This window comes from Berghia stephanieae, chromosome 8 (assembly GCF_034508935.2).
Source record: "Berghia stephanieae isolate SIO BIC M18660-M18661 chromosome 8, UCSD_Bste_1.3, whole genome shotgun sequence".
Classification (NCBI taxonomy): domain Eukaryota; kingdom Metazoa; phylum Mollusca; class Gastropoda; order Nudibranchia; family Aeolidiidae; genus Berghia; species Berghia stephanieae.
The window spans coordinates 3,059,751-3,084,363 of record NC_088367.1 but is presented as its reverse complement, the minus strand read 5'-3'; the positions used below and the strand labels follow the sequence as shown (position 1 = coordinate 3,084,363).

The 24,613-nt window shown below is 36.3% G+C and overlaps 1 protein-coding gene across 1 annotated transcript in view; it reads left to right on the top strand.

Annotated features, from left to right (window-relative positions):
- The first annotated feature begins 1,036 nt into the window (after positions 1–1,036).
- LOC144978027 (tyrosine-protein kinase BAZ1B-like) overlaps positions 1,037–24,613 on the top strand; it is a 37,164-nt gene continuing 13,587 nt past the window's right edge. The window contains exons 1-12 of the mRNA XM_078923500.1: positions 1,037–1,295; positions 4,761–4,936; positions 6,144–6,249; positions 6,770–6,908; positions 8,765–8,841; positions 10,565–10,730; positions 11,614–12,873; positions 15,691–15,816; positions 16,642–16,799; positions 17,369–17,693; positions 18,829–18,979; positions 20,663–20,831. Of these exons, the coding sequence (XP_078779626.1) occupies positions 1,186–1,295; positions 4,761–4,936; positions 6,144–6,249; positions 6,770–6,908; positions 8,765–8,841; positions 10,565–10,730; positions 11,614–12,873; positions 15,691–15,816; positions 16,642–16,799; positions 17,369–17,693; positions 18,829–18,979; positions 20,663–20,831 (2,963 nt within the window). The 5' untranslated portion in view covers positions 1,037–1,185. The remainder of the gene's footprint in view (positions 1,296–4,760; positions 4,937–6,143; positions 6,250–6,769; positions 6,909–8,764; positions 8,842–10,564; positions 10,731–11,613; positions 12,874–15,690; positions 15,817–16,641; positions 16,800–17,368; positions 17,694–18,828; positions 18,980–20,662; positions 20,832–24,613) is intronic.

Genomic DNA, 24,613 nt, shown 5'->3' with positions numbered 1-24,613 from the left:
TCGTCGTTGTAGTTTATGTGCAGTGTTCTCCAGATGGTGTTTATAGGTCAGTGACATATCCAGACTGACCCCTAGGTATTTTGGGTTTGCATCATAGGGTAGAACGGTGTCATTTGTAGTTACTTTAAGTTGGTCCTTTGATTTTGCATTGTTGAGGTGGAACATGGTTGACACTGTTTTTGTAGTGTTCATCTTCAGGAAACATGTTTTGAAGTATTGGTGTAGAGTGTCTGAATCTTGACTAAGTACTGATTATATTTATTGTTTGTTTTTTGACTTAAAGGCAATGGCTACAGTGAGAGAATAATATGAGTCAAAAGTCTTTTCCAAGGACTCAACTATGCGCCGCTCGGAGTATCTCGAAACCTCGATCTTCCAGTTCGGCTCGAGTCGTACCACATAACCACACAAATAGATACATAGATGGATGAATTAATAGGTGAATAGAGCATTGAAGAGGGATAGAGATAGATTGTGGTTGACGTGGTGGTGGTGGGAAAAAAAACAACAAAAAACAAAGAGAGAGAGAGAGAGAGAGAGAGAGAGAGAGAGAGAGAGAGAGAGAGAGGGGGGGGGGGGGGGGGGGGGGGGGAGGGGGAGATATGGAGTGTAATGACCAGATTGGACTTTACTATAACTAAAGTTATTATTTTTGTATACTATATTCTTTTTAGTTAGCACTGCTATCTTTTATTGTCATTCATCTCTATAAATATTATATTCCCATTTAATCAGTAGCTCTTATGATTAAACATGGCATTTTATTCGGTCAAATTATGACAAATATAATTATGAAACCCTTACATCATTTTAAAGTCGGAGAGCCTGCAATCTGATTTTGAATATCCACGCCTAGAATACATGCTTCGAATTTTTGTCCGGCGTGTGAATTAAATTACTATTATGGAATGATTTTTTGCTTTTAAAATGCTCGAGGGGGGGGGGGGGGGGGGGGGGGGGGGGGGCGCTTTCTTTTAAAATTTGGAGGAAAATTGTGTAAACTACTGGTAGTCGTCGCCGAGCCAGTTGCTTGTTTGATCTTAATGTTATTTGAGTAAACTGTAATGTCGTTCCCGCTAAATTGATTTTATCTAGCTTTCTCACCGACAGGCCCATGGCGATATAGCGGGTATTCGCGCCACAATTTTAAAGAAAATTTATTACTTGCGATAAAAACAATTTAAAATGCCACTTCTTGGCAAAAAACCCTTCCTATCAGGGTCTCATCAAAAATCTGATGCCACAGGACCGGTTTTTGTGATTCCCCATACTAAGGAGCGGTTCTCATCAGAGAGGTATTCTGAGCGTCAACAATCCTTTCTTTTTTTATTTCGTCTTTCTCTCGGTCCTCACCCTTTGCTATCCTTGTCCTTAGCTGATAGATCACATTGAACATGTTGGTCATAACCGACACGATAATATTTCTATATTATTGTCTTTTTATGTTTTTGTTTTTTTAAATACCGCACATTTACTCATTTTGGAAAGTTACCGTTACCACCACACAGTCACAGTACAGACAGTAGTCTTGACTCCGGCCCGGTCAGTCAGGCCTGCTGGTCAGCAGAATTAGGAAATAAGCAAATCTTCACAGTACTAGTTCCATATAAAGGACCCATGGTAGTAATTATTAAGGCTTTTTAAAGTTAAAGGTAAACAATTTCTCTAGACAATCTAGTAATGAAGCTATTTAATTTTATAAATATAATAATAGGCTGCCATACTTTTTTCGACCCTACAACAAAGTGTCAAAAGTGTGATAATTTTTCTCATTAATCGGCCATATGGTCGGATACATTTTCTCATTTATGATGCGATAATTTTTCTCATTATTTAAACATACTCCTACAGTGTGATGATTTCTCTCATTAATTTATTCAGGCACAAGTTGGGATGATATATAAAAATTAATGGACCGCACGCTACTCCATTTTGTAATGCGACCAATCAAAGTTTTTTTTTTGAGGATGAGGTATTTTTAAGATTGCTGTAAATTTAATCTTATCTAATATTATGCACCTATGTGGTATGACAATCGCTTTCGGATCGGAAGGTCCTGGGTTCGAGCCCCACTCGGCGCATAGTTGAGTTCATGGAAAAGGCAATTCACTTACTGTTTCTCAGAGTACTCTGGTGTAAAAATTTTCTACTCAATTCCAACTTCGTATTATCGCTCAATTCGAAGTTGTTCAATGTGTCTATTTTTTCTTATATAAAACAGGTCTGGAGCAATGACTATGAAAAATTATTTTTTTTCTCCTTGATGGAAATTTTTGTCTAAAATCAAAGCCCTATCTCCACTGAGTAAAAATGTCTCTGAATTTTCAAAGGTGTCATTTATTTGGATGACCCGCAAAGAGGAAAAAAACGCGAAAATGTGGGACGCTTTTTCTGCATTTTTTCGACTTCTGACTGTATCTCGCTTAATAATTAATACGTGGATTAAGAGATTGAAACTTGGCAATTTCATGGCAAATTTGATAGAGAATATGATTAAAACATTAGAAGAGTTCTAACTTATATAATTTTAGAGCTGGATGGTATAACACACACACACACACACAGATAGAGAAATGAGTATAACACACACACACACAGTGATAGAGAGAAATATATAAAGAAATGAGTAAATAACACAGAGAGAGAGGAGAGAGAGAAATGAGAATATCACACACACACAGATAGAGAGAAGTATATAAAGAAATGAATATATACCACACACATATCTACACACACACACACAGAGAAGGGGGGGGGGGGGGGGGGTGAGGTTGCGTACATAAACGAAATATAGAAGGAAAAGAGAAATTGGACAAGGGGACAAAGGTTACTGGTGGAACGTGACTTGGAACACAATAATTAAAGTCATGCAGAGATTGTAGATCATATTGCAATTGAAAACTTTTAACATCATAATTTGTTAAATTCATGTAAATTAAACAGTCAAATTATCAGCTGTTTATTGAACCCAAACTTAATGGCAGACGATAAACACCCCTCTGTCAGTGAGACCACCCAGACATTTTGACTAGTCATGAACTTTAAAACGAGGTCAACCAATCAGAAAGCGCTTTGCCAAATGTAATCAATATTGACGTTGAAGGTGCTGCGGGATGCATCTTCCTTGTCACTAATTTTGAGTCTTTTACAATGGTAAAATACACAGGTAAGGTAGTACAGTAGAATTACTTTAAACCGAAATTTTGGGGACCTTCTAAACCATTTCGGTTTAAAGACATTTTGGTTTAAAGCAAGTTCCCGTTTTGCAATGTTTTTCAAGGGTAGTAACTATTTAAGGAATTTGCTCATTTAATCGTATCATGGGTTTCGGGTTAATGGAGTTGTTGAATAAATGCCGTCTTCATAACCTTAAAAAATGTTTATTTATTTTTTTATTATTTTTTAATTTTTTTTGTGTGTTTTAAAAATATTTTTGGGGGTTTTCATTTTCAAATCAAAATTGTTGAAAGAGTTGAGTTCGGGATGCCGTGTATTTTACATATCTCCGTCTTGATCAACTTTTTTTTCATCGACTTCACATAGTATTTTGATTTTAAACTCCAACGTATAAACACAGTGCTTTCTTTTAGACATCTTTTAGTAAAATGTAAAGCTAAAATAAGATCGAAAGTTCTTGTGCGATAATTAATAATGAATGATGCGCAACTACTCAGAGGTGAAGTGAAATGGAAATGAAAAGGCGTGTAAATGCTAAGCTGTCTACTACACATCTCTCTTTTGTTGAAAAGCCATTAGTTTCAAAGGCCTAATTACATCGAACCCCCCCCCCCCCCCCCCCCCCCCCTTTCACACACACACATTTAAACAAAGTGGAAATGAAATGGCATGTCAATGGTAAGTTGTCGACCTCCCCCTCCTTGTTGTCGTGTTGAATATCCAGTCAGTTCCAAAGCATCAACACACGAGCGAGAACATCTCGCTTGCGTGATTCTACACCCAACTCCCCCTCTTTCCTCATTTTTCGCCTGCCAGTCACCCGCTGTCTTCCTTTTCCAGTCTGTGCGATTGTGGTGTTGGCCAAGCCCAAGTGCAGTGATCAGTGACATCTATAGAGTATATGAAGTCCAAGTGCAGTGATTGAAGTGTTTGCCTAACCCACCCCCCACCCATCACCCTCATCTTATACTTACGCTCTTTGTTTAATATCGCCGGGCATTATTACGTGTGGCCTTCTTCCCGAATTTTTGAAGAAAAATAGAGAGAGAAAAAGGGAAGGTGCTCTCAAGTTGTTTCGGTTTAAAGAAAGTCCTGCTTAGAAGTATTTCGGTTCATCGTAAGAATTAGTACAAAGATAATGAAGAAACTAGTACAATTTATTAAATTCTTTGCGGTTTAAGGTATTTTTCGGTTTAGCTTCTTTCGGTTTAAAGTAATTTTACTGTATATCCTACATCCAAGTAAGGTATTGTATGAAATGGTTTTAAAATGTAAGAATGAATTATAAATTTTTTATTTTTTTCTGGTAGATTCCTGGTTGAGTCCTACTGTGGGCAGAGCAATCTTGATTCCTTTGAAAAAGCCCTTTACTCATATTTTCTCACTGTACATTGGAATTTTGTGTAAATTGAGTATCTGGTCAGTAACAGCGTTATCTCTGTCGAAATATATAATAGCGTCTTTGGGATCCCTTGTAAAGTGCTTTTGAGTTCATTATGGGATGTTGCACTATATAAAAGCTCAAATTTTGATAATGGCCTAACTACATGTTGGATTTTTCCTCTTTGTTTTTTTTTTTTAAGTGACTATGAAAAACGCAAGGAACTCTACGCTCAAAGTATATGGACCTGTCGAGCCACTGGTCACATCAATCTTACTCACGAGGAAGCCATGAAATCAGAGCAGTCTGGGGCCTCTCAACTTAAAGAGCAATTTGCTAAGTGTTTTGAGAAGGATGTTCTGGAAATAATTCACCACAGTAAGTATTTGTATGTCTTTTATCTTCTGCTGTCTTGGCAACTTACATGGTAATATGTTTATGTGGTCTAGTGGTATGACACTCGCTTTCGGATCGGAAGGTCCTGGGTTCTTGGAAGTCCTTGGAAAAGACTCTTTACTCACATTCTCTCATCGTGCTCAGGTGTAAAATGAGTACCTGGCCGTTAAAAGTGTTGTCTCTGTCCGAAAAAAATTGCAATATCTCCTAACAGGCGTCGTGTCTCGTTCTACATGTTAAGTGTTGCTGTTGGCTAGTGACCCCTTGTAAAGCGCTTTGAGCAGGTTTAATGGATATTGCGCTATATAAAATCTCAAGTTTGTTTTGTTTATTGGCTTTGATTACAGAGTCCTTGGGGGATATCGGGCAGATATAAATGTGGATTTTTTTTCTTTTTAATTTTTGGGTGTAGTCATCTGAGTAAGTTGTATCTCTTGGAATAACAGTCGATCATTCCACCTTTTTATTTGCAATGCACTGAAAGTTTTCATTCGGTGGAAAGACTTGTTTTTATTACTCGTGGAGACTTCTAAGTCATCCAGATTTTTGTTTACAGTTTAGAGGTTTACTCATTTGGATATTTAAACAACTGACAAGGTAGAAAGTAGTATTAGTATTTTAGAGCAGCTGGAATTTATGAGTCTCCTAAGCCTTCAATGGACCAGGAATTGTTTGCTAACCATTGGATAGGACGTTAATCTATTGCAGTGGACTTTCAGACCTTTACTGCCCTACAACATTGCAGGGTGGATAGGGGTTTATGAAAAATCTCAACTGCACTTGGAACCAATAGTGGTCCTTTTGTTTGTGAGGCCAGTGCTCTAATACTGAATTCAAATCCATAACACTGCATTACCACCACTACTACTACTTGTAGGTACTATTACAGCGTGAAATGTTCTCCCATCTCACCCCCCATCGGTACATGGACAAATAATATCTAAATTTGTCCATTCTTTTTCGACACCTTCAAAGCTATTGCTGATTTACTTTTGATGTATGACCAGAGAAACTGATGAAATGTTTTGTTGTTTTTTTTTTGTTTTTTTTTAAAAACAACTTAGTAATGTGTATTTTTGTTTCAAATGTTACAAAAATTAATTTTTATTATTTATCATTGTAAATGATAGCTAAGCTTAGATTTTCAGTATTAATAGCTGAAATAATATAATACCCTCCTAATTTTCAGACACTCAAAGTTTGGATTCTTTAGTTGACCAAACCTGGCTCAAGCTTCATCAGCAGCTTGTCGTGGGTGAAAAAGTCAACCTCAAGGTCAAGGTTGCCGATAGATTGTAAGTGTGACTTCTTTATATATATTCGACCGACCTCTTTTTATTATAATTCTGAGTTCATATCCATTGGAAGGGTCTTGGTAGGTTAATGCTTTTAAATTGGAATTTAAAATTATTTGGTTGTTTTCTTCTTTTGTTTTCTTTGCATTTTTTTTTTGTTTTTCAGTATGGTAATGGTATTTTTTTTATTTGGGTCAATCCATAAGATTTTATTTCACTTTAAAATAAAAAAAAAAATTTCGTACAGATTTTAGACAACTCAATCCAGTGTGAAATTTCAATGTTTTTTAGAGTTTAAAAAGAAATGAATATTTTAAAAATTTACACACATGCTCTCTCTCTCTCTCCTCTCTCTCTCTCTATCTCACTCTCTCTCTCTCTCTCTCTCTCTCTCTCTCTCTCTCTCTCTCTCTCTCTCTCTCTCTCTTTTTTTTTTCTTTCTTTTTTACACTGTTATGGGTGTATATTAGGCACAGCTAACAAAAATTAACATTGATTTGCGTCCATTTAAACATTCCAGAATTCCAGCCAAAGTGACATCCGTTGACAAGTCCCAAGTGGAAGTAAAGGATGGCAGCAACTGTAACTCTCCCTCCAGCGACAAAGAGAATAATTCAGAGGACAAGGATAAGTCACCCAAAAAGTGGACACCACCGAAAGTAAGAGTTTTATGACTACTGGTTTGAATTGTATGTCTAAATAACCATAAGGCATTTGGTTGGTTCAAACTTGTTTTATTTACAATAAAAGTAGTTTCATTCAAACCTCACAATGATGGACAACTAAAGAATAAAGAATAATAAAGATATTACATACATGATAAATAATCCTCTAATGTCTTATGCATTGCTTTCTGTATGAAGCCTATATATAGATTTACCTTGAGGTTGGCAATTTTCCGTATATTTACGGAATTCAGTATATTATAAACCCTCAGTATATTTTCCAATCACTTGCTATCATCATCATCCATCGTGGCTTGTGCTCTTGAGCACGTTGCCGGTCAGCTGTCTCCACGAATCACGATCCTCTGCGGTGCGCATGAAATCTGTGTTGCTTTTAAAATCAGATTTGTCCATTCTTAGGTTATTTAGATAAGTCATTGTCTTCCTCTAGCTCTCTTTCCTTCGATCATCCCAGATGTTACCAACTTTTCTATTCCGTCCCATCTCCACACATGTCCCAGAAACTGTAACTGCCTCTTTCTGATGTCATTGATCAGTATTCTTCCCTTTCTCACCTTCTCCAACACTTCCTCGTTCGAACACCTGTCTGTCCATGATACCCTCAACATTCTTCTATACACCCACATCTCAAATGCCTCTAACCTCCTCGTACATTCTTTGTCAAGCGTCCATATTTCACAACTTGCTATACAGGGGGGGGGGGGAGTCAGTTCATAATGTCTTTTTTACTGGAGTTCAGTACTCAGAAAGAGGTCATTCATCAATGCTGTTTGTTTTTTTTGGGTAAAAGTTCACTAAATTTTTGCCTCCTGAATTTGCAGCCCTGTATTTTACCTTGCTGGGTGGGGTATTTATGTGTTTGGTGGCAAAGTTGGTGGTCATTTTGATACAGAATCATACATGCCGAATCTTACGAATTTTTCGTAATTTTACAAATTTCATGGCCAAATTCGTTAATTCTTAATAATACTTAAATGATAATAAAAATAATAATGATAAGAAGAACAACTACTACTACTACTACTACTACTACTACTACTACTACTACTACTACTACTACTACAACTACTACTACTACTACTACTATTACTACTACTACTATAATAATGATGATGATAATAATAATAATAATATTGTGTTTGCTCATACACAATTTCAGTAATTACAAATTTCCTTGTCAAATTACTAAAAGTTGACATTAAAATTACTAAATTTGAAGTTTTCAATTTGGCAAGTCTGCAGAATTATCCATTGTTAAGAAATTCCTATTTTTTGTTTTTGCCTCAAATTCCTATTTTCTGGCGTTCTGATTCCACTTTTTTGGATTATGAAGGGGTGGCAGATCTGGTTACACCCTTCAAAGGAGTTTTGAACTGGAAGAGAGGAAAAGTGTGACGTCACAACTTCACTTCTGCTTCTCATTGACTTAACAAATAACAATGTGAAATTGAATGTAAGCTTCAATTTAATATACGAAAACAGATAAAATGGTCGTTTCGGGTTTCCCCGTTGTCAACAAAACAGGATGAATGAAACACTACAGACGAATGAGATAATGTGGTAGTGGCGTTGTTAAGATGAATGTTAAGATGTTTTGTTGATAAAGGGGAAATCTGAAAAGTCCATTTTGTCTGTTTTCGTATATTAAATTAAAGCTTACATTCATTTTCATATTGTTTTTTATTTCTTCGAGCTTCGAGCAGCAGCATCTACATAATAACTTAAGATTAAATTTAACCCTAGCCTAACAATTGCCAGTCAAAGCGACAGGCGTATATTTATTTTTATTCATTCATTCACTTATTTATTATATTTCATTTTTGTTACAGCTGCTTCCATACTTATATAGCATTGAACTTGATCAAGAAGCTAAAGTCATTCACTCTGTACCAGGAGAGGATCTTTTGTAAGTAGAACCAAAAGTTGTTTTGTTTTTTTAAAGTTAACCCTTTCACACTGAGGTGAAATGTGTGTTTCCGTCACAAAATGACTAAATAACAATTAAGACAGTTTTTACCTTGATATAAAAAAGGCTGTGGCACCCATATAAATACTGAAATGTGTGACATATTGGGGACAGCGTGGCTCAGCGGTACGGTCTTGGCTTTGTACCCAAAAGGTACCGAGTTCAACTTCCCGCCTCGTTGTGTGGCCTTGAGCAAGTCACCTCGCCCTGGCTCAATTTGCGGCGCTGCACTGCGGCTGATGCCTGGGTTATTCCAGTCTTCCCTTGGGATAGACCCTAACGACAAATTTCCCCTTGGGTATGAATAAAGGGAATTTTATTATTTTTATTTATTATATGTCTTGGTTGTGTCTCACATCAATCATGTTATGCAACCATCATGTGGTAGAATGTGTGATGCGAAGTCTCAGGTTAGAGAGTTGCTTTTTTTTTCCCAAGATCAGGGGTCATTTTTATCTATCTATATTTGAAAGACGGAAGTTTTTTGCTCAAATTTTTAAATAGTTTTTCAGAGTACTGCAGTTAACTGGTTAAAGATCGGACCGGTGTATTGATCCGTGTAAATAAAAAGTCAATGTCATCTTGTCATAATTTGACACCTGTGTTCAATTGGTTGAATTTTGTTGACATTCCTAGCAGTGACATATGCGTGACATATGCCAAGGGCTGGTCGACAGGGTGGGGGAAAGGAATGGGACCAGTTGGTTTGGATGATGTTTCTCTATTCACTACCAGCGTGATAAATCAACAATGAGGTTGATATTTGTTTGATTTCATTCATTTATTTATTTGTTTGGTCTTGTCTTTATTGTCTCTTTATATTTTTATTTATTTGTTTTTTGTAAATGTAGGATTCATAAGTTACTTATATGTAAAAAAAAAAAGAGAGATCAGTTCATCTAACATTCTGTCTCTCTCTCTCTCTCTCTCTCTCTCTCTCTCTCTCTCTCTCTCTCTCTCTCTCTCTCTCTCTCTCTCTCTCTCTCTCTCCCTCTCCCCCCCTCTCTCTCTCCTCTCTCTCTCTCTCTATTTCCCTCTCTTTCCCCCTTCTCTCTCTTCCTTTCTCTCCCCCCCCCCCCTTCTCCCTCTCTTCCTTTCTATTTCCCACCCCCTCTCTCTTTCTCTTTCTATCTCTATCTCTATCTATCTATCTGTGTATTTTTTCTGTAATTTAACTTTGTTTTAAATCAATAACTGTGTTTATTCACTTGCTAAATACTGTTATTATATGGCATTGTTACTAGTAGTTTAAATAGTTTAGAATAATAAATCGGGCGAGTTGATAGAATAGTGTTACCAGTATTGGGTCTGAAGGACATGGGTTTCAATCTAGTCATGATTTTCTATTGACTTTCTCAAGGTTTTTAATGTCTTTATCCCCAATTGTAGTCTCAACTTATCACAAACAGACTTTATTATAACTGGTGTCATTTGAATAACCTGAAATCTATTGAGATGGGTGTTGTTGGAAATTTTGTATAACAAACTACTGAAGTTACGAAAAAGAAGGGAATCATTTTGTGCAATTATTTTTCAATTTTTAAAATAATAATAATAATAATAATAATAATAATATTTATATTTTATTTCACAGATCTCATCTCTCATTGATATAAATTCCAAGTGTTATTATATCTTTTCATTTGTTTTTTTTTTCACCCAGACGCCTGGAACGTGTTCCGTCAAAAGACTTGCTTCGTCTGTACATTCGTGTCTCAGCACTGAGATCTGGCACAGCCTCCTCCAGCCCTTGGGTGGTTAATGGCGACCTTGTGCGCAAACACAAACTTGTTAATAAATTCAATGATTTTTTCCTGTCACCTGCCAAGGTAAAATATTGATAAATTTATATATATTTTGTTCTCTTTGTTCCCCTTTGTTCTTATATTGTATAAAGTAGATTTTGGCATTTTCATGATAATTAAAAGCACCGTATTTCAAATATTATTGAGCTCTAATTGACTTTGACAGTTTGTTTTGGAAGACTTATTTATCAGACCAATTAATAATGCATTCAAATTGTTTTGTTTTTTTAACGTTTCATAACAAGATTTTAGCTGCTTAATCTGGGTGGGGATCCTGACCTCCCATAGTGGGCTGGTAGGTACATGCTGTGTCTTCTATCCCCCATACCCGTTTTCCAATTGTTTCCTGTCATTATCTTGGAATGAGATTTCATAGTTTTGTCCTGATCCTTGCCGGAGTTCCTTGGCTGGGAGGGAAACAGTCGAATGTATAGTTATAGCTTTGGGAGATGATATTTTTTTCCTTGTAAATCATCTCTCTGTTATGCATTGTATTATGTTTAGTTTACATATTATATTATATGATTGGTAAACATTTGAGTGTATTCCTTTTAGTTGGGATCTGTGCTTGTGTCTGGATGAGACTTTTAGGTGATCTCAAACTAAGTACTTTGGCGGTGTGCTCTTGGAATCTACATCTGTTGCCTATTTGAACCAATTCCCCTTTGTCTTACCTTTTCTTTTGTGCTTTAATTGTAGTTCTAGAACTTTTTACTATCCCATTTTCTTCCTTTTTACTGGCGCTGATATGACCTAAATGTGTTGCAAGCGCCGTAAAACCCTTAAAAACAAACAAACAATTAGCTGCTTAATGAAATTGTCTTGTGTGAATATTAGTCTTTGGGTATTTAGCGTAATCTTGTCGTATGTTTTAGATTAATAAGAAATACATTATGTTTCAATCCAGATGGCAGAAGCAGCAAAAAGAGCTGATGAAAACAAGAAAAAGAGAAAACTTTCCAACGGTGTTCACTCGTCTGCTTGTAAGAAGCTAAAGCTGAGTGGAAAAGCCAAAAAGGAAGGAAAAGAGCTCAAAGTTTTGCAGTTCAACAAAACCGTGAAAGAAAAACAGAGTAAAAAAGAAAAGGAGGCGAAGAAGTCCCCAAAGAAGGTTCAACAAAAATCTCCAAAGAAATCTTCACCAAAGAAGAGCTGTATAGTTCTCTCTGATAGTGATGAAGACATTGCATTGTCAAAGCTGAAAAAGGACAAACCACAATCTAAAGATGCTGATTCGGATTCTGATATTCCTCTTTACCAATTGGTCGATCAGATGACCCCGAAGAAAAAACAACAGGTAAAATCAAAATCTGGATCGGATTCATCAGATGAAGATGTGCCGTTATCCAAGATCTCTCCTTCTAAGAAGTCAACAACGCCCAAGAAAAATGAAAAGACACCGACTAAAAAACAAGCAAAAGAGAAGAAAGTGGCAAAGGACTTGTCCAAGAAGAAAAAAGATGCCAAAAAATCAAACTCAGGAATGAAACAGGCAACCCTTTTCGATCTCACCAAGAAAGGGAAGACAATCGTTCAGAAGACTCCTGTCAAGAAGTCTCCATCAAAGACAGCGGCAACACCAACCAAAACATCACCCCCTATTCCACCTATTCTCCGCAGACTCCAAAACGCCAAGCGTGAGTCCATACAAGATAAAATGAAGTATTCAATGTGGTTGAAGAATGCAGCTTGTATCCTGACTCCAGCCCAATTGAAACGTGCGCCCGAAAAATTACGAGAGGAAATTGAGCGCAAGAAAACTTCTATGGAGGAGAAGGCCAGAGTGAAAAAGATGTCTGCTCAAGAGAAAGAGGAATACATGATACAAAAGAAGCAAGCTGCTAAAGTGCTTCAGAAACAGAAACTGCTGGCCAAATCGCGTGACCAGCGAAAGCGCTTCGAGGACACAGACCTCGATCTCACTCCACTGCCCACTCCCAAAATGGTTCCCACACCAGAAGGCTTCCCGAACAATCTGTTTGGAGACGTTGCCATGGTCACAGAATTCATAAACTGTTTCGGGGGTTTGCTGATGCCCGATTCGGAGTATCCCATTTTCACTGATCCCCTAATGAAGGCCTTGGTGGGCGGTGCCAACGGGTTTACCTATTTGTCGAGGGTTCTCACTGTACTCCTGCAGACGTTGCTTCAAGACGAGATTGTTAAGGTAATTTAATTGGCATTATGTTTCTTTAATGTTTGGCTTTAAAAAGTAGGCACATCTAGAGGCAGAACACTGGTTTATTTTAGATTTGTTTTGTTGTTTTGTTACGCTAGAGCACTCACTTTACACGGAAAGGGCCCAAGATCTATCCTGAGTGCAGTTGAGATTTTTTTGTCCACCCAGCAGTGAATGGGTAGCTGGATCGGTTAGATCTGGCGGAAAGTACTTTGCGATAGACTAGTGTCCTATCTAAAGGATAGCAAAAAATTGCTATTGTCTGGGTCCATGGGCCTAATGGCTCTGAAGGACTTTTTTTTTATTATTTAATTTTTTGGTTGCTGCTGTTGCAAAATGAGTCAAATGTGACAAAGGAGTCTAAAGGGTTAAAATCAGAATTATATATAACTTGTTTCTTCATAAATGAAGTTGTATCTGATGTAGTGATAATGATATATAAGATTTGAGGGGTTTATTTTCTGTATTATCAAGGTTTTTAACTAGTGTGTTGTGAAAAGATTTAAATAAAACTAATAAATAGATACAAAGATTTGTTTTAGGCATTTCCAAAGATAAACCATGCTCATGTGTTTCAAGATTTCATTTATTCCCAATGGTATAGATTGTATGAAGTTGACGTCACTCAGGCCTTTGTTATTGTTTTTTGCCATCTGCGTTTATTAGTAATTCTCACTAAACTGTATTAACCAGGCTGTAAACGTTCATGGTTACACATAGTTTTGCGTGTTGCTCCGTTATAATATATATTATCTTTTTAAAATTTTGTATCAGAGATTTAGTATTGGTATGGTTATACGATGTATTGGAAAAAGTAATAAACAAAAATGAATATAACAACTAAAAAAGATACCAAACACGGAACGTTCCAGACTCAAAACCCTTCAACCAACAACAAAAAAAAAACAATAAAATCATAAATACATTACTAAAAGACCAGATCAAGGACTGAATGTTTCGTATGTTGATCTGTTTTTTTTTTGTTTTTTTTTTTTGTAATATATTTGTTTTTCATGTATTTAGCTTCTAGCAGCTTCGTATCACTTTGACAATGAAATGTATTGTAGGGAGTTTCTTGTTTCTAGACAGTCTTTTTTTTTCTGTTGGGTGTATTATTATAAAGTGCTAATTAATGGAGAGATTGTTTTGATTGATATACTGTTTCAGAGTTACAAAGAACTGAATGTTTTGATATATATACTGTTTCAGGGTTACAAAGAACTGAATGTTTTGATTGATATATATACTGTTTCAGGGTTACAAAGAACTGAATGTTTTGATATATATACTGTTTCAGGGTTACAAAGAACTGAATGTTTTGATTGATATATATACTGTTTCAGAGTTACAAAGAACTGAATGTTTTGATTGATATACTGTTTCAGGGTTGCAAAGAACTGAATGTTTTGATTGATATATATACTGTTTCAGGGTTACAAAGAACTGAATGTTTTGATTGATATATATACTGTTTCAGGGTTACAAAGAACTGAATGTTTTGATATATATACTGTTTCAGGGTTACAAAGAACTGAATGTTTTGATTGATATATATACTGTTTCAGGGTTACAAAGAACTGAATGTTTTGATATATATACTGTTTCAGAGTTACAAAGAACTGAATGTTTTGATTGATATATATACTGTTTCAGAGTTACAAAGAACTGAATGTTTTGATATATATACTGTTTCAGGGTTACAAAGAACTGAATGTTTTGATTGATATATATACTGTTTCAGAGTTACAAAGAACTGAATGTTTTGATTGATATACTGTTTCAGGGTTACAAAGAACTGAATGTTTTGATTGATATATATATTGTTTCAGAGTTACAAAGAACTGAATGTTTTGATTGATATATATACTGTTTCAGGGTTACAAAGAACTGAATGTTTTGATATATATACTGTTTCAGAGTTACAAAGAACTGAATGTTTTGATTGATATATATACTGTTTCAGAGTTACAAAGAACTGAATGTTTTGATATATATACTGTTTCAGAGTTACAAAGAACTGAATGTTTTGATTGATATATATACTGTTTCAGAGTTACAAAGAACTGAATGTTTTGATTGATATACTGTTTCAGGGTTACAAAGAACTGAATGTTTTGATTGATATATATACTGTTTCAGAGTTACAAAGAACTGAATGTTTTGATTGATATATATACTGTTTCAGGGTTACAAAGAACTGAATGTTTTGATATATATACTGTTTCAGAGTTACAAAGAACTGAATGTTTTGATTGATATATATACTGTTTCAGAGTTACAAAGAACTGAATGTTTTGATATATATACTGTTTCAGGGTTACAAAGAACTGAATGTTTTGATTGATATACTGTTTCAGGGTTACAAAGAACTGAATGTTTTGATACATATACTGTTTCAGAGTTACAAAGAACTGAATGTTTTGATTGATATATATACTGTTTCAGAGTTACAAAGAACTGAATGTTTTGATTGATATATATACTGTTTCAGAGTTACAAAGAACTGAATGTTTTGATTGATATATATACTGTTTCAGGGTTACAAAGAACTGAATGTTTTGATTGATATATATACTGTTTCAGGGTTACAAAGAACTGAATGTTTTGATATATATACTGTTTCAGGGTTACAAAGAACTGAATGTTTTGATTGATATATATACTGTTTCAGGGTTACAAAGAACTGAATGTTTTGATTGATATATATACTGTTTCAGGTTTACAAAGAACTGAATGTTTTGATTGATATATATACTGTTTCAGGGTTACAACGAACTGAATGTTTTGATATATATACTGTTTCAGGGTTACAAAGAACTGAATACGTCTCTGTCAGACATCCCAGTAAGTGCTTACACGGCCTCAGAATTAGTTCGACTGTGTCTGCGATGTGAGGAAGATGAAGACGACACGGAGGATCAGGATGATGAGGTCAGCTGAGTCAGATTACATACCTGCCGAATCTTACGTATTTTTTATTATTTTACTATTAGATTTTGTCGCAAATTTTTTTATTAATAAATTATTTTAGTGCAGGTTTAGGGCGGCTATGTAGTGGTATGACACTCACTTTCGGATCGGAAGGTCCTGGGTTCGAGTCGTTGAGTCCTTGGAAAAGGCTCTTTATATTCACATTCTCTCACCGTACTCAGGTGTAAAATGAGTACCTGGCCGTTAACAGCGTTGTCTTTGTCCGAAAAATTGTAATATCTCCTAACAGGCTTCATGCCCCGTCCTACATGTTAAATGTTGCTGTTGAACAGGGACCCCTTGTAAAGCGCTTTGAGCACGTTTAGTGGATATTGCGCTATATACAGCTCAATTATAAAAAAAAAAATTTTTGGTTTATTTGTATGAAACTGAAACTCGGTCGGTGACTTTTTGGGCCCAGATCATAGTCACTCTAGGGACAGTGCAACGTTGAGCTCTTTGGTCAGGCTCTTAACTCACGCTTTCTATCTGTTCACTAACATGTAAAATGAGTATCTCATCAGTGTAATAATAAATGGCATTTATATAGGGCTTTACCTCGTTGTCACAGGCTCTAAGCGCTTTACAGTGATATAAAACAAAGCATATTACATATTATTAATAACGATGTCTCTGTCAAAAAATCAAAAAAACAAAAACATCATGTCTTGATCTACACTTGCTGTTGTATAGCTCTTTTTTAGCTAGTTTAGTGGATATTGTGCTATATATAAGATTTATATGGATTATTATTTATTTTTATTTTTTTTTGGTCCATTTTTTAAGACTGTAAAAAGTATTCAACTCCTGAGTGATGCAGAGTTCTATCAACTGGAACTGGAACAAAAACTTCATCTGATGAGTGGACTCTGTTCTCGTGTGCTGGAAACTTACTCTGCCCAAGATTACATGGAGGAACAACAAAAGGAAGCCAATAAATTACTGTAAGCTCTTGTTGTTGTTGTTGTTGTTGTTGTTGTTGTTGTTGTTGTTGTTGTTGTTATCATCATCATCATCATTATTATTATTATTATTATAATTATTATTATTATCATCATCATCATCATCATCATCATCATCATTATTATTATTATTATTGTTGTTGTTGTTATTATTATCTTTTGTCTTTATCTTGCCACAGAGTAAATCATAGTATTTGAGAGAGAGGAACAAATGGGCAAAGAAGCAGGGACTACAGAGTTCTCTGAAATACTAAAATTACCAATTATTTGTGAATTATACATTTTATTATATATATCTATGCCTATATATATATATATATATACATATATATATATATATATGATCTAAATTCTCATAAGTAAAATCCATTTCCTTATTATATTACCCTCTGAAAATACTTGTCTTACTTTTTTACTCTAGTTATTTTATTTTACAAATCTTTGCAGCGTTTTGAAGCCATTGTTTAGTTTGTTCTACGTTCAATCTTAAAATCTCACTAGAGCTTCTAAAATATTTTTTTTTCTTTCTCTTTCTTAAAAAATTTTCACAGCAAACAAAAAACAATTGAATTGAAGCAGATGGCAGCGCAAACTAAAAAAGAAAAACAAGACTCTTCCTCCCCTGCCCTTAAACCCAAATCAGAAGAGACAGCGCCGTCGAATGAAAACGGGAATGCAGAAAATACAAATACAAACACAGACGGATGCATGAGTATCACGTCCTTCTACGGTAAAGACACGGCGCAGGACAGCGGTGAGGAAAGCAAAGATTGGGGGTCCGTCGTGAAGAGGAGAAGAGTTTTGGCAGCTCAGGCTGCTGCGGAAAAGGAGAAGAGGGACAGGGAGAGAGCTGCCCAAATTGAAAAAGAGAATCAGGTAATTTTGTTGGGAGGGGTTTGGTTTGGTTTTTGTTTCCTTTTGGGGTTTTGTGTGTGTGTAGGAGTGGGTCTCTGTAATTAAGGCTGTACTCAGGCTGCTTCGGAAAAGGAGAAGAAGGACAAGGAGAGAACTGCCCAAATTGAGAATCGGGTAATTTTGTTGGGAGGGGTTTGGTTTGGTTTTTGTTGTTGATTCCTTTTGGGGTTTTATGTGTGTGTAGGAGTGGGTCTCTATAATTAAGGCTGTACTCAAGCTGAAAAGGAGAAGGACGAGAGAGCTGCCCAAATAGAAAAAGAGAATCAGGTAATTGTTGGGAGGGGTTTGGCTTTGTTTGGTTTTGTTTTTGTTGTTGAATCCTTTTGAGGTTTTGTGTGTGTGTGTGGGTAGGAGTGGGTCTCTGAAATTACAACAGTCCTTTACAGCTGTCTGGCCTTAGAAGCTAAGAATTTATACGAGTTTCTGTTTTAAGTGGACAGTAGCAATTATTTGCATTCCTTTGACAAAGTAATTAAAAGGTTGAGAGCTGGGCAAGGTGTTGATATTGATTACAGGTCATTGTTTTAAATTGGCAAATTGTAGGGATTGATGTACCCACAAAATGATATATAATATGTGTGTTTATGTTTACATATATTGAATAGTTTCTGTATTCTTTATTTATTTATTTGGATTTATTATCTATTATTATTATTTTGTTGTGGTTTGTTTGTTTTCTTTGGGGTTTTTTTTGCTTTAAAGAAAAATAAAATAAACTTCCCTTTATTCATCCCATATGGGAAATTTTGTCTCTAGTGTCTATTCCAAGGGAAGACTGGAATAACCCAGGTGTCAGCTGCAGTGCAGCGCTGCAAAGGACGCTTGTCTATTTCAAAGTACTTTCTGCCATCTAACACAGATCTAACACCTAGCTATCCAGTCACTGCTGGGTGCATATGAGGGGGAGGGGAGGAAAATCAGTAGAAAAAAATCTCAACCTCACCACAGATCGATTTCAGTCCCTTTGTGTAAGCGAGTGCTTTACCAACTGAGCTATCCACCCCACCGCTCCTCTCCTTACAAGTTGGTCTTTTTAAAAATCATATTTAGAACATTTGAAAAAAAAAAACCTTTTGATAATTTCTTTTATTTCAAGCTGGAGAAGACACGTAAGAAGCAAGAGCAATTGTTGGATGCCATTAACTTGGCAAGGATGGTGCTGCGACAGGAACCCATTGGCACGGACAGGCACCATGATAGATACTGGGTTTTCACCAACACCACGCCTGGTCTCTACATTGAAAAAGGTGAGAAATGAGAATAATGAACAATACAGTGAAATCTGTTCAAAGCCAGGAAATACTGGATTTCCTCAAATCGCCTCTTAACTGGACATGGCAGAACTGCATCAAATATGTGCAGATGGAAACTTGGAAACAGTGATGCCTGCCAGAAATGTCAGGCAGTCCCAGAGACCAGCGATCACATCGTCCTCCACTGTCCAGTCACTAAACTTGAAGGTGGCTACGAAACCATCCTTAGGGCGGAGGAAGACTTTAGAAGCTGGGTTGACTAAATAAATTTGGAGGTGTAGCCATACGCTACTACTACCACTGTTCAAAGTCAACACTCTTAAAATCCAAATTCTGCTTTAAGTCGACATCTTCTGTTGGTCTCAAATTTTCAGTTCTTTATCTATGTATGCCCCATAGGTAATGGACAAAGTCAACCAATGTGACTGGTTCGGCGAAGTTTTTACTTTATTAAAATTCCACTGTATTTATCATTGGCTTTGTTAACGGTATAGCTTCTCTCGACCTGCCATTTGTGCAGATTTCAACAGTTTTTATCGCTGGATTTTGATTTGTTAAAATTAGGTCCAGAGTAGTAGGCAAGGTTTTTTAAACCAAATTTTATAGAATGTGTTATAAAAATAAACATAGAGGTAGGATTTGTGACTCATTTCAGTTACACTTGATCATTTCTTAACTATTATGATACAATTTTTTATTTTTTATTTACTTATATACTGTATTTTTTGTCTGAGACATGTCTGCTTCTCACAAATTTTTGCTAACAACAGTTTGGTTGAGATATTGTCATTTAGTGTACATGCTTTTTCATTATTAAAAAAATGATATATCATTGATTGTATGAACCCGATGACTGGTTCATCTTTCAGGTTGATTCATTTCATATCAGTGTAGAAGTAGGGGCCACGAAATTGTCTCATCTTTTCTTGATAGTGAAGATTTAAATTATTAGTAGGGGTAAGGAAATGATCTTTTTATGGTAGTGAAGATTTTGATCATTAGTAGGGGTCGGGAAATAGTCTCCTCTTTTCGGGATAGTGAAATTTTTTACAGAGCAAAATATACAAAGTTTTATATAGTGCTCTGAGAGAAAAGAAATATTTATTTTACTGATAAAAAAGCTTTAAAAGAATTGACCTTAGATAATTAGACACGCTTTTATGTTGTTTTTAACTTGAACATTTGTGAAGATTTGTATAACACAATATCCACTTAACTTGCTCAAAGTGATTTACAAGGGGTTCGTGACAAAAAGTAACACTTAACGTATTACTACTACTATAATAATAATGATAATAATAATAAAAAGGAGAAGAAGAAAAACAACTACTACTATAATAATAATGATAATAATAATAATAATAATATTGTAGTTGTTCGTACACAATTTCAGAAATTACGGATTTCCTTGTCAAATTACTAAATATTGATATAAAGATTACTAAATTTTAAGTTTTCAATTTGGCATGTATGGCTTTTACTGAGCTGGCCATGGAGCGCCATCGGGTCCGACAAATTTGTCGACTTGTCAACGAATTTTTTATTTGTCGACAAGTAGAAATTTGCTTGTCGAACCAACTTTACTGTTGACCTCCCTAGACCCCGTATCCAATTAGGGTAATTTTTAAAAAGAATGTCTATATAGTTAATTGCCATGTTTGTTTGGTCTTTTTTTAGGTTGGATGGGAGAAGAAGTTCACTACAGCGTTCATAAGTCCCGGAAAGGCAGCAAAATGTCTGACGAAGACAGTGACAGTGAAGAAGCAGACAATGTCACTGCTAACCAAACGGGTATGACACCGCTCAAGATCAAATATATGAACAAACGACACTTCATAGAGAAGAGGTAACGCAGTTCAAAGTTTTTGGTGTAAATTTTTTTTTTTTTTTTCTTATTTAAAAAAACAAAACAAAATGCCTTATGCTATTATTGAGTGTAAGCTTTCAGCAATTTATAAAATTGAAGATGAGGTCAACATGAAGCACTGGCTTACAGTTACAGACCTGTCGTGACTTACTCGACTTCATCATCATCCATATTGGCTTGTGCTCTTGAGCACGTTGCCGGTCAGCTGTCTCCACGAATCACGATCCTCTGCGGTGCGCATGAAATCTGTGTTGCTTTTTAAGTCACATTTGGCCATTCTTAGGTTGACTTAAACCTCTTGATTTCTTGTGGAACATCGGGCGGCAACAGAACTCTTCTTCCATCTGACTCGGTTTCTAAGGGTCTCCTCAGGGATGCCACTTTTCTGGTTTTAGCCGGAAATCCGTTTTTTTTACCACCAGCCAGTTTTTAATCCGGAACCTCCGGTTTTTGTCCGTCACATTATTCAAAAAAAAGAATAATTTTTTTTAAAGAAGAAAAAAAATCGCGGTAGTTTATCTCCGCCCATCCCCATCACTGAATTTGCCGTGTCAAACATTTCCCTTGAAACCACAAAATCACCATTATGTCTTATGTCATATTTTGACACCTGTGCAATAGTCTCGTGAAATTTAGTGACTGTCCCGTTTTTATGACGTCGGGCCAGACTGAATGGCACCAGATGTCACAATTGACACAGACGACCAGTGGTGTTCTTTGATTAGCTAGTAGTTGATGGTTTGGTTGAAGAGGAAGGGGAGGGACAAATCTCTCTCTCTCTCTCTCTCTCTCTCTCTCTCCTCTCCTCTCTCTCTCTCTCTCTCTCTCTCTCTCTCTCTCTCTCTCTCTCTCTCTTCCCCCCCCCCCCCCTCCCTTGCCTTTCTTTCCATTTCTCTTTTCTTCTTTTTTTTGTTTTTGATATAGAATTCCTAAGATCAATTCATAAATTATCCTCTCTTTCGCTAACCATCCATTACATCATCTGGTTATACAGAGATAATACATTAGCCTAGAATAAAGCAATGGTGGTCGGCTTAGTTTATTCTCCTGTCTTTTTACCTTTTGACTATGGCTTTTGTGAGATTCCTGGGTTGTATTTATAAGCTGAATAACCACTAGGTTTCGGTAAAAAATAAAAGATATTGTAGCCTGCTTTATAAAGTAAAAATCAAAACAAAACTACACTTTCTGGCCTTTTATTTGAATAACATTGTAGGCCTTTAACATGTGGAAAGGACAATTCATTAAATGTTTACAAAAGTAAATTTATGTTTAATGATAAGAATGGATTTATACTAGTAATAGTAACATATTATATAATACCAATACAAAACTATGTTCCTGTTATTTTTACACTTTGCTTGCGTTTGACCGATAGACAGAGACATTTTCCTCCTTTTTGACAAATTGCTATTATTATCACTGAATAAAAAACACTCACCAAAATCACTACATCATCTCTACCACCACTACTATTACAACCACCACCACATCATCATCCCTACCAACACTACTACTGCACATAACACCACATCATCCCTACCACCACTACTACAACTACCACCACATCGTCATTCCTACCACAACTATAACAACCACTACCACACAATTATCTCTAAAAGACCACCAATACTACAACCACCACCACATCATCATCCCTACCACCACTACTACTACAACCACCATCACATCATCATCCCTACCACCACTACTACTACAACCACCACCACATCATCATCCCTACCACCACTACTACTACAACCACCACCACATCATCATCCCTACCACCACTACTACTACAACCACCACCACATCATCATCCCTACCACCACTACTACTACAACCACCACAACATCATCATCCCTACCACCACTACTACTACAACCACCATCACATCATCATCTCTAAGACCACTACTACTACTACTACTACTACTACTACTACTACTACTACTACTACTACTACTACTACAATCACCACCACATCATCATCCCTACCACCACTACCACATCATCCCTACCACCACTACTACTACTACTACAACTACCACTACATCATCATTCCTACCACAGCTACTACAACCACCACCACACAATCATCCATACGACCAGTACTACTACAACCACCACCACATCATCATCCCTACTACAACCACCAAATGTAATTACACTTTCAACTTTTGAAATTCTCCGAGTCGTGTCAGAAATTGCTGCGAGACAAATTTTGGATCGCATCTCAGTGAATTTGAGTGAAGTTCAAATTTATAGGTTATGGTTGCATGGGTGGGTCATGATCTTCACAATGAAAAATTTTCACCTTTTATATGACCAGTCATTCTAACCCCTGATAGCTATTGATATTAATTTGTCTATTTTGTTTTCAGCACCTTATTTTATCAATTTGAAAACTGTTAACTCTCCTTTCTTTTGTGTGTTATTTGCTCTCAATTGCAATAATAAGTACTGAAACAATATTCCAAATTTGATATTTTTCAAATCCCTACAAAGCCCTTGACGTTGATTTGTATCTCGTCCGCCCAAGTTTTCAGGCTTTTAAAAATTTGCCTGGTGGCATCCCTGTCTCCTTTATCTGGACCCAGGTTTGTCCGACTGCCTTTACCTCAGTTTCATTGCTTCGCCGCCGTGTATGGTTTGGTCACACCAAACCCCCCCCCCCCCCCCCCCTCTCTTTCCGGCATCTTCCATCTCATCTGACTCAGTTTTAGGGGTCTTCTTTATCTGGACTCAGGTTTGTCCGACTGCCTTTATACCTCAGTCTCATTGCTTCATTGCCGTGTATGGTTTGGTCACACCAAACCCCCCCCCCCCCCCCCCCCCCCTCCTTTCCGGCATCTTCCATCTCATCTGACTCAGTTTTAGGGGTCTTCTTTATCTGGACTCAGGTTTGTCCGACTGCCTTTATACCTCAGTCTCATTGCTTCATTGCCGTGTATGGTTTGGTCACACCAATCTCCCCCCCCCCCCCCCCCCCCCCCCCTCTTTCCTTGCGGGTTCCAGTCCAAAGCCTGCTTTGCTTGCCTGGTGATATTTTTGCTTGTAGGCTTCCCTGGGGGTCTGGCCAATCCAACCCTTTTTTCCTTTTCTTTATGTCTATTTCAATTCAATAGGTGACTGGTTCAGTTTAAGGTGTAGTTTAACATTTGGACGTACTGTGCCTAATATTAGGAAAAATACATAGAATTAGGAAATTTTGGCTCCAATTTCTAAACTTGTCCCCTTTGTCTTACTTTTTCTTTGATGTTTTTAAATGCAGACTTACAATCCTTATAATCAGGGGGGGGGGGGGGGCGACTTTGGTTTTTTTGCCTTGGGCAAGATTATTAACCCCCAATTTGCTCACTTGGACAACGTGGGTGATTCCTGTTGACACCAGACATCTTGTTTGATGAAATATCTATATTCCTTCGTGGAATGTCTAGGCGACGATATCTTATGGTGTCGTCGCGGAAGGGCATAATTTTTATTTACAATCCTATCTCACCTTGCTACTTGTGAAATGATCTAAAATCGTTGAAAACATTGTAAAACTTATTATTTCAAAACGAATTCTTGAATGCTTTATGTATGGAATTTTCCTGAATTCTACATGACAAACAAATTTTATGTATGTTATAAAATTAAAAATTATTTTTTGATTACATATAATAATATTGTTATTATTATAATAATAATAAGCATGTTTATATAGCGCCCTTCGTCGAAACCTCAAAGTCAAAGCACATTTACGTCCTCATTCTTATT